We start from the raw sequence: 10310 nt of genomic DNA on the forward strand, positions 1-10310 counted from the left end.
TGCTCAGCTCAGGAGCCCCCCCGAGCATGCAGCATCCCCCCTGCCCAGCCAAACGCTGCACTCCGGGGCAGCCACAGCCCTGGTGACACGGGGACAGGCCTGGCACCACAGAAGGGCTGGGGCAGACCTGGCAGCGACCAAAATCCGGGTGTCTTGCAACCAGAGGCAGAGACAGCCCTTATTTTCACTGGGGAATACCGGCAGGCACTTGTGCAAATGCTGAACTAACAAGGAAGGAAGCAAGCTGTGCAGTACCTGCTAAGGAGGCTGGTCACCCAGCACAGCGAGGCTGTGTCCTGCATCGCGGCGGGGCAGGTGCTGCAGAGACCGAAGGCCGCACACACCGGCTTTCCAGCCCTCCGGAGCGGTCTGCACGGCGAGGCGGCCGCCAGCGCTTCCCCGGGCTCCCAACAAGCCTCGGGGACCGCCGGCACGTCCAGCCCTGTCCGCACCACCCAGCCCCTCGCCCTGCCATGACCGCACCGGGGAGCCCGGCCCCTGCTGCAGGCGGGGAAACCGGGCACCGGGAGCAGCGAACCGGGCCCTCCGGCTGACCCCCCAGCCCCGCATCCCCAGCCCCGCACCCGCCGCTCCGAGCGCTGCCGGGGGAAGCGGGCAGAGAAACCCCCGCAGCACACGCACCCGCCTCGCCTCCCTCGGGGCTTTCATCCTTCTGCCCCCACCTCTCCCTGTCTATTTCAGCCTTCTTGCAGCACGGGGCTAAATTTAAGCTGTTAATTTCCCGCAGTGAGAACTAAGCCCTGGTTCACTTCCGCGAGGTAACATCCCGCTCATGGGTGCTTCACAAATGAGCAGCAATAATGGCACACCCCGGCTACTAGCCAACGTGGCCTGAAAACCCCCACAGCTCCGGCTCAGAAAGCTCTGTCCTCACCACAGGGACAACAGCTACAGATTTTCACTTCTAGTCTGGAAATTTATCTGCAGAAGACAAAGAAAACCCTGCAACCCCCCAACACACACCTCTCACAGGTGCTGTCACGCCCTGAAACACAGGAATATTTGGGGGGTATCAGGGAATGCAAGGAACATGAGCAACAAACCCAGACACACACCAGTGAAACTCATGCCATGGTCTGGCAGCCTGTGTGAGTCCATCTCAAGGAGGAAACAAGAACCAGAGACACTTTGCGGGTTGTACCTCCAGACACAGAACCCCCCAGCAGTGTCTCCAGACACTGGGCTCTGCTGGCAGAGTGTGGGCATGTGGAGGCAGCCTCACACCTTCCTGGCAGTTACTCAACCAGCTCAGAGTCTGACTCGTGCTTTCCCCTTTATCCCAAGCAGGAGAAATGGACTCTCTTCCAGAATATCTTTAAACCAGACATTGACCTTCTAAAAACTGTTTTGTACATTATTTATTTAAGAGGAGTCTTTGGGGCTACTAAAACAGTGGCATAGCCACATTCTGACCTTTTAAAAAATTAATTTTATATATCTTAAATAACATATTATTATTGAAAGCACAGGGAAAACACATCTTATTTGTATAAACATCCACACCTTTCCAGTCTATCTGTGAAAAGGCTCTTGTTTTTCCCCTTCTCTGTACCACAGAATATATAATGAACCACACACCAAGTACAAGGTCTTCTCCAAGACCACAGGACTGTTCTGGCTTTGTTTTCACACCGGACCATGGGGTTGGGGGGAAAAGGAGTCAGTGCTCCAGGATGGAGACTGGAATTGCAGGGTCTGTTAACTCTGACTCTCCGTTCTCAAAAAGATGCACTCGTGTGCCTATGGCAGTTTCACAACAGCTTTTATAACCCAAGTTATAATATAACCTAAACCTATTGTTTTAATATAACCTAAACCTATTGTTTTAATATAACCTAAAGACAAAGAGACAGAGGGAAAAGCGTTAGGAATGCTCAGTGTGGGTATCTCAGGAGAAAGTATGGCTCATTTAAGGACAAGAAGCCTCAGAGTCAATTTGCAAGGAGCACTCTTGGGAGAATAATAAATGCGAGAGAAACTTGTCCATTTTGCTGACAGGAGAAACAGCAGCAGAGCTCGTTCCTGGTCACCCTGGCTGGAAGGGGTGCTGGGTGGGAATTTGGACAGACCAGGTGAGAATGGCAGCCACACCCAGTGCAAGGCAAGCCATGACATCCCACGGGCCAGCTGAACCCTGAACAATAAGCCTACACTGTTCTACAATTCTATACACAAATATACCCATCTAACCATGACTCCACCACGTACAAACAAACACACTCCTTTATTCCTCAATCTTGCAGTAAAAGGAAATGGATTTGGGCAGATTTCTGTCCTGCAACTTCCTTGTCTTCACTTCCCTGGTGTTACCAAGACAGAAGATGTTTGAAGTATCACACTGGGTTTCTTCCCCCATACTTATTTTATCCGAGGAAAGAAAACAGCCCAACTTCTTTCCTTGTCTGATCCCCACAGATAAGACCAGAAATTTTTCACGCTGTTAACAGTCAGTTGTTGGAAGTGGTGGGATCCACCCCAGGGAAGCGGTGGATTCCCCAATATTTTTAAGATTCAGCTGGACAGGGTCCTGGCCCATCTTGTCTAGACTGTGCTTTGCACAGAATCGTTTCGGCCGGAAAAACCTTTCAGATCCTCATTACAGAGCCTGGTGCTAAAGCCACGTCCTGCCTCTGCCAAGGGAGATTGCACGAGACAGACCCTGAGGTCCCTTCCAGCCTGGCACTCCGGGGCCGCACAGGCTAAGAAAACACCCCATCCTAAATCCCGGGTTCCACCAGCCCAGGACACCCTTGTACTGCCCTTTTCTGCCACCTAACCGGCCACGAGCCCCTGCGAGCGCCGCACCGAGTCACCGGGGCCGCCCGCCGGGTACCGCACGCCGACCCCCGCTGCCTCCCCCGCCCCGCCGGGGCCGCCCGGTTAACGACCCCCCCCGCGCCCCGCCGCCCGGTGCCCGCGCTGCATGCCGGGAGCGCGCGGGGCGGGGCGCGCGCAGCCGCCGCTCCCGCCGCCGCCCCGCCCGCCCCGCCGCTCCCTCCCGCGCCCCGATGGTGGCGGCGGCGCCATGAGCCGCCCGTCCTCCGCCGGCCCCGGCGCTAGCAAGCCCTGCGGCAAGCAGCAGCAGCACGCCCCGTCCCCCGCCGGGCCCGCCGCCGTCCTGCCCGGCCCCGGCGGGGCTTCCCCGCCGCCTCCCCCGCCGCCGCCGCCTCCCCCGCCGCAGCAGCAGCAGCAGCATCACGAACTGACCTCGCTCTTCGAGTGCCCCGTCTGCTTCGACTATGTGCTGCCGCCCATCCTGCAGTGCCAGGCCGGGCACCTGGTCTGCAACCAATGCCGGCAGAAGCTGAGCCTCTGCCCCACTTGCCGGGGCTCCCTCACCCCCAGCATCAGGAACCTGGCCATGGAGAAGGTGGCCTCGGCCGTGCTCTTTCCCTGCAAGGTAAGAGAGGGTGGCAGGGGGGTGGGGGCTTGGGGGGGTCCCCCCAAACCCCCATCCCCCTGCGCTCTGTCTTCATTCCCAACGCCACATGATTAAAGTGATGGAGGAGAGAGGAGCTGCTGATGTGGAATGTAGGAGGAAAAGTTTGAAGGCAGGGAGCTGTCCGTGGAGAGCCGCGGTCAGGCAGGCGGTGGGAGGCTCCGGGGGCACGTGGTGGGTTTCCCGGTAAGAGCTGCGAGCAGGCACTCGCTGCCTCTGCCGGGAAAAGCCACTCCCCGGCAGTGGTTTTTTTCCCCAGCCCGCCCGCAGGAGCATCGCCCAGGAGGCACAGGGACTATCAGCAGCTCCACGCTGGATCATCGGTTGGGGAGAGCCCCGTCTGCCTTCTCGGGGGGCTGGCTGGGTGATGGGACAGGATGGCTGTGGTGTCTGGTGGAGATTCTGGGGAGCGGGGGGCTGTTTCACTGCTCAGCCTGGAGTGGGAGTTGCCCTCGTGGTGGCATTAGCTGGTGGGGCGCGGTGGCGGGACGCGGGTCCTCTCCGCCGGGCAGCCACGTGCCCAGCTGTGACCCTGTCTGAGCCCGAGGGAACACAAACAGCCCGTGTGGGGTTTTCACGGAAATGCCGGCCTAGTTCTCGTTTTCTGAAGTGTCTCACCCGTGACAGCTGGTATTATTCTCTGCTTGTCCTAAACGGAACTGATGCATCCAGGCTGGAGTGGGTCCCCAGACTAGAGTCCTCACAGCCCTCCCTTGCAGCAGGACACAGCTCTGCTGCCTGCAGGGTGCCAGCCTGTCCAGCTCAGGCCCACAGAGCTGCAAACAGGGCACTGGCACAGCCCGTGTCCCAGACCCTGCCGTGGTATGAGCCGTGCAGAGCCTCCCCACGCAGCAGTGTCTGCTCCTGAGCTCTCTGCCCCTGCTCCTCAGCACCCAGAAGCTCCTTGTGCAGGCAGAGGTAAATACACCTCTGCTCCTCCCTCGCACTCCCTCTCTGTTACATGGATGCTTTCTGCCGTGAGCAATTCCTGCTCTGCTGCTTTCACTGCTCCTGGGAGCCACACAGCCAGATCAGCACACGTTCATGTCTTCCACTCCTCTTGTGCCCAGAGACAGCAAGGAACCACCAGGGCTGTAGCTCTCAGTGGGTGTCACACAGGTGACAGGAACCACCAGGGCTGTAGCTCTCAGTGTCACACAGGTGACAGGCAGCTCAGGGTGACCCCCAGCACCCCGGGGCCTTGGCACAAACCGCTCTGCAGCCAGCACAGGCAGCCCACCTGACACACCTGTGGCTGCCACCACCTGCAGGGAACCTGACCTGGGCTCTCAGGGAGACGGAGGGAAAGAAGGAGCTCTAGAGAATGTGAAGGAACAAACAGGCAGTGGTCTGGCTGGAGGAGGCCCTGGCCCTTCTGCAGACAGCTGTGAATGGTACTTGAAATAAGGAGTGAGGCATGACAGAACCAGCAGAAAACAGGGATGTGGTATTGCCTGTGGCTGTAGCTGCTTTGAGGGTTATTCTTCAAATGCTGTAAGAAAGAATTAGTTATTGCATCTCTGTGCTTTACAGGACTTCTGGAAAAAAACCTATAGGAGACCTTAAATCTCAAAGTTACAGAAAAGTTACTGAAAATGCCTCTTAGTGCTCTAGGCAATCATCAGAAGAGAAAATGCACATCATAAACACACTCAAATTCCTAATTAATGAATGCCAAAAGGAATTAGTTGTTTTTTTCATCTTTGAAATAAGTGCAAGTGGAAAATAATATAAAGCTGCCCTCTTAAGTTCTGAAGCTGACTTAATTTGGATAGAGGTTCTACCATAGCTTTGGGGGGGTTTGGCCAATACTGGCTGTAAAATAAAATAAATCTGATGATTTAGAAGCCTTATACATAGACAGCAGACTCCATTTCCCAGCAGTGTGGGAGGAACACTGTGATCACTGGCTGCTGAACTTGCCAGCGTGACCTGGCTGCTGAGCAGGGCAGGGTGGGAGGTGTTCTGCATTCAGGCCCTGCCGGGGCTTGCTGGTCTGCTGTGGTGGGACTGGAAAAGAAAGATGTTCATGCCTGAGTGAGGGTGGCATGGCCATGGAAGTGACGTGGGACCATGTCCTGGTTTGAGCCAGGATGAAGCCAGCACTCCTCACCTGCCCCGCATAAAACCATGGGCAGGTCCTGCTTGCAGTTCACTTGACAGCAGAACTTCCCTCCAACATGTATGGGCAAAACCTAGCCCAGCTCTGTGGATGGCATTGGCAATGTAGGATAGGGCAAAATCAGACAAACAAACCCATAAAACTAATGCACAGGTACACCAGTGAATGCTCAGTACTGTGATTAATGCAACCTAACAATCAGTTTTACTTTTCATAACAGAAGTTACATTTCATAACAGAAGTTACTTTTCCAGTTACATGCATTAAAAAAGTGAAAATACACAGGGTGTGACTTTTCAGGGGACTGGAACCCCATTCTTACCATCTTTCCTAAGAGTGGTGATGCTCTGCACCTTGGAAGCTAGGAGAGATCCCTCGCCTGAGGAGTCTTCCAGGATCCTTGAACACAGCCTAACTGGAGATACCACCAACTTTGAGTCTCCAGATGGTTCTGATCCTTTTGAATAAAAGTGAATCCAGTAAATTCATTGTACTGTACTGCTACATTTTGCTTTGCAGAAAAAAAATTGAAAGTCTTTCTGCAGCTCATGGCCAACACTCTATTTAAGAAGTGGAAGACACAGTGAGACTGTATATAGCCTAACAAGTCTTAAATAATACCAGAGTAATGGCTTGCTTTAAATTTCTTTAGACAGTTGGTAGGAGGGAGGCAGAACTGCTCTGGAACCTTAGACCACTGCTGCTACATCATCAATTCAAGGGAAAGCACGATGGGTTTCCCATGTAAACAACAACTTACAAGGAGAAATTGCACTTTCATGTTATTATTATATACACACTTACTCCTGCAGATTGTGCAGTGCTGCCTCTACAGGCTCTTCAGAGCTTTAAGTTAAAAAGAAAAAGTAATTTTAAAGATTCTAAGCAAATATACTAAAGCTAAATAAGATTGCACTTCCTATTTCAAGACATAAGTAGACTCTAACAAAGCAGTGGAGCTTCTTACTGATAAAAACTAATATTTATTTTGTTTTTAACTGAACAGACATGCATAGACACAGGGGTCTGCTTCCATCACCCTACCTGCTCACAGGCATGGAGGCTCTCTGGTCCTTTCCCAGGGGAGCTGTTGGCAGAGCCAGCACAGCTGGAGGAGCAGTTCACAAACCCCTGCTGGGCAGCTGACTGTGGCCAGAGCCAGGTTCCTCACCAGCTCAAGGCTCCAGGGAGCACAGAGGCTCCCCATGGTCTGGGCTGTCATCACTGTGCATCCTTGGGAGATCTCCCCAGGGTCACTGCTAGACTGGGCTGAGCAGCTGTTCCCAAGCTCCAGGGAATGTTTCAGAAGGCTGGAGGGATCTGTGAAGAGGGGGCAGATGTTTTACAAAACACCAGAGGATGGGGAAGCACAACAGGGTCTCAGTCCTCGTTGGGCCCCAAGCATTGCTGACACATAGAGGAGCTGTCAGGCCTCTTCTTTCCAGGAGCAGTGTTTGTATCTCCAGCTACTTGTACACTTGAGAGGGAGGCTGCTCCAAAGGGACTCTGAGCCAGAGGGATTTGGACTCTGCAGTCTATTCCCCACGCTGCCACTGATTGCCCATGTGGCTTCAGACAAGTTACTTAAGTCCCTGCCTGCTTTTGTTTACAGGACTGATAATTCCAGACTGTCTCTGCTGAGCATTTCCAAGCTTAACTGCTGTTTTCCAAACACTTTAGGACACTTGGGAAGCTATCCTGTCAAAGTGAAGGTCAGCGCAGCACACACAGAGTTTACAAACCTGTGCAAAACCATGGCATGCCCCATGGTGTGTGTGGTCCTGGGCTCCCAGCTGACCATTCCCTCTTAGGAAAGGAAATACAGTGCTGAACAAACAACTAGGAAACAAGTACATAATGCTTTCCAGCATGGAATGCCAGAAGTGATGAGAAGAGCAATGAAAAAGCAGAAGAGTGGGGCCAGCCCAGGTGTCAGGGTCCTGCCTGCACTGTTCACACCATGCACAGCCCTCCTCCCCGTCCCAGGGTGGAGAAGGTGCACAAGCCAGGCAGCTCTGGGGCACGGGCAGAGGCCAGGCAGGCTGAGAGGGGCGTGATAAAGATCAAGGACATTTGCCAAGCAGCATGAAGACAGCAAGTCAGTCTTTGCTGTCGACAGCCTCCCATTGCTGGTAGGGCTCCTCACCAGTGCAACCAGCAGCGATGGGTCTGGGGGCACATCTCAGCAGGTACTTCTCACTGTGAAGGGCAAAGCCACCTCTCTTTGCCCCTGTTGCTTTTACCCTCTCACCTCTGCAGTAACCGTCAGCCGCTTTCACTCAACCAGCAGCTTACATATCCTTCCTAATTTTGTTAATGAGGTTAGAACTCAGAGCTGCTCTTCAGAACCTTGCATAACTGAAGTACAAATGTGGCTATGAAGGTGGGAAACACCAGCAGGCCAGAGGGGCTGGCAGGAGGGGCAGCCCTGCACCTGCTGCTTCTCTGCAGCGCCCTGCAATGAAGCTGATGAGAGAGGATTAAGCAGCAGGGGCAGACACAGTAAGTGGAGGCTCACGTTAACTCCTCATGGCTTATAAAACAGGCTCCTCCAGAAGCACAAGGTCAGGTTTCTGTCCCAGTATTCCAAGTGCTGGCAGCACGGGGGATGTGAGTCTTGGGCGTTTTGTCCTTGGAGATGGAGCTTTTTGCACACATATTAGCACAAAAATAATCATGTCCACTTTGGTTAGAACTGTCCTCAAGGAAGTGCCACGGCATCCGTGAGCAGCCACGCACACAGGTTGTAACCTGCCTGATAGCATAAGCATCTTAGCGCTTGTGTGCTAGCTTTAAGCTCAGTGAAAAATCATCCCCTCTCTTTCCACTTCTCACAATTGCAGCCTTGAAACTGTTCCAGGGTTTAAAAAAAGCTGTGGGGAATCTGCATTTGAATTTGGTGTGTGATGGCAATAAGGTACATCTATGAAACACTTATCTCTAGTAACTGTTTGTTGAAACTAGAATCCTTTGTTTTTTTAAAGAAAAGAAAAGTCCAAATCAGGACCACTTCAGCTAATCTAGAACCAATCAGATCTAAGTACAATTCAGCCTTACAATCCATTTTATCTAAGTGCTTGCATCAGGAAAAAACAACCACAAAAGACAAGAAGAATCAATTCTTAATGTGGAAACCAAACTAAGCGAAGCTCAGCTCTGAATCCAGGGCTCGATAGAAGTATCTCATGTAACATTTGCAATGAGCGCAAGAGTTCTGGTTGATGACCAGTGCTCCCAGTTGGCAGGGGGAGCAGCAAGCACTGGTGCTGGTGCCTTCCCTGACAGTTTGTGTTTGGTCTTTTTCCAGTACGCCACCACGGGCTGCTCCCTGACACTCCACCACACAGAAAAGCCAGAACACGAAGACATCTGCGAGTATCGTCCCTACTCCTGCCCATGCCCCGGTGCCTCCTGCAAGTGGCAGGGGTCCCTGGAAGCCGTGATGTCCCACCTCATGCACGCCCACAAGAGCATTACCACCCTCCAGGGAGAAGACATCGTTTTCCTGGCCACGGACATTAACCTCCCGGGGGCGGTTGACTGGGTGATGATGCAGTCGTGCTTTGGCCACCACTTCATGCTGGTGCTGGAGAAACAAGAGAAGTACGAAGGTCACCAGCAGTTCTTTGCCATCGTGCTGCTCATCGGCACCCGCAAGCAGGCGGAGAACTTTGCCTACAGACTGGAGCTGAACGGCAACCGGCGCCGGCTGACCTGGGAGGCCACGCCGCGCTCCATCCACGACGGGGTGTCGGCCGCCATCCGCAACAGCGACTGCCTGGCCTTCGACACCACCATCGCGCACCTCTTCGCCGACAACGGCAACCTGGGCATCAACGTCACCATCTCCACCTGCTGCCCCTGACCCCCCGGCCAGCCCCAGCTCACCTCTCCCGTCTCCTTTCTGTTCTGGTTTTGTCAACGACGCTCAACTAAGTCACCACCTGTGCTGAGGTTCCTAACTCGCCAACGTTTTGAACTTCGGAGAGAAGAGGAACAAGAGTGTCCTGTAAGTGGTATGAGTGGGAAAAGGTTTTTTTTTAATTCTTGGGTGCCTTAGGAACATTCCCCACACGCAGTCACCTTTTTTTTTTTAATTTAATTGTATTTTATTTAAAGAGTGCTTCCATTAGACACGTGTCTTAAGAGACTTGAAGAACTGCATTCCTGTTCGGAGCGTGCCTAAAAGCCCTTTCAGCAGGAACACGGACTTGCTCTCTCACTGCTGAACTATAACGGTTTTAGTAGGTGGGAAAGAAATCCAAGCAGCCTCTCACAGGAGAAGTTGTGGCTCAAAGGGGAACAATAGGTACTTCAGGTTGCTACCCTGTTTCCTGATACCTTATTAAAAAGGGATGGGCACTGGATCATGTGCTGTGTTTTTAAAAGCAAAAAGGGGGAGGGGCTGGAGTAAAGCCTGGCAGGGTTCACAGAGTGTGGGAATTGCCACCTCCCATCCCTTCTGAGGGGATCAGTGAGCCCAGCTCCCAGCACAGCCGGTACTGGTGGAGGCAGGAGGCACATCCAATGTATCTCAAACAGCTAGAGCCAATAATAAATATATTCAAGCTGTCCACATGCAGCTTCCCTCAGAGACCTACTTGACTATTGATTATTGTAAAAGACTAATAATATAGCAAGAGCTTTATGGTCAGTGTCATGACATTGCTATTTAAGTTTTGTTGCCATATTTACTTTTATTTTGTAATAAATATTTTGCAAAAACTA

At 52.9% G+C, this 10310-nt stretch overlaps 1 protein-coding gene across 1 annotated transcript; it reads left to right on the forward strand.

Annotated features, from left to right (window-relative positions):
- Window positions 1-3002: 3002 nt before the first annotated feature.
- SIAH2 (siah E3 ubiquitin protein ligase 2) lies at window positions 3003-10310 on the forward strand. The gene is made up of 2 exons (XM_051626638.1): window positions 3003-3421; window positions 8890-10310. Exons 1-2 carry the CDS (start codon window positions 3047-3049, stop codon window positions 9445-9447), a joined length of 933 nt encoding a protein of 310 aa, XP_051482598.1. The 5' UTR covers window positions 3003-3046; the 3' UTR covers window positions 9448-10310.

This window comes from Apus apus, chromosome 8, assembly GCF_020740795.1.
Source record: "Apus apus isolate bApuApu2 chromosome 8, bApuApu2.pri.cur, whole genome shotgun sequence".
Taxonomy (NCBI): domain Eukaryota; kingdom Metazoa; phylum Chordata; class Aves; order Apodiformes; family Apodidae; genus Apus; species Apus apus.

Excerpts from the sequence above, each read along its gene's own strand:
- SIAH2 (XM_051626638.1), top strand. The coding sequence starts at position 3,047 with ATGAGCCGCCCGTCCTCCGCCGGCCCCGGCGCTAGCAAGCCCTGCGGC. Across the intron at positions 3,422-8,889 it reads CCGTGCTCTTTCCCTGCAAG|TACGCCACCACGGGCTGCTC; the intron begins GTAAGAGAGGGT and ends GTCTTTTTCCAG.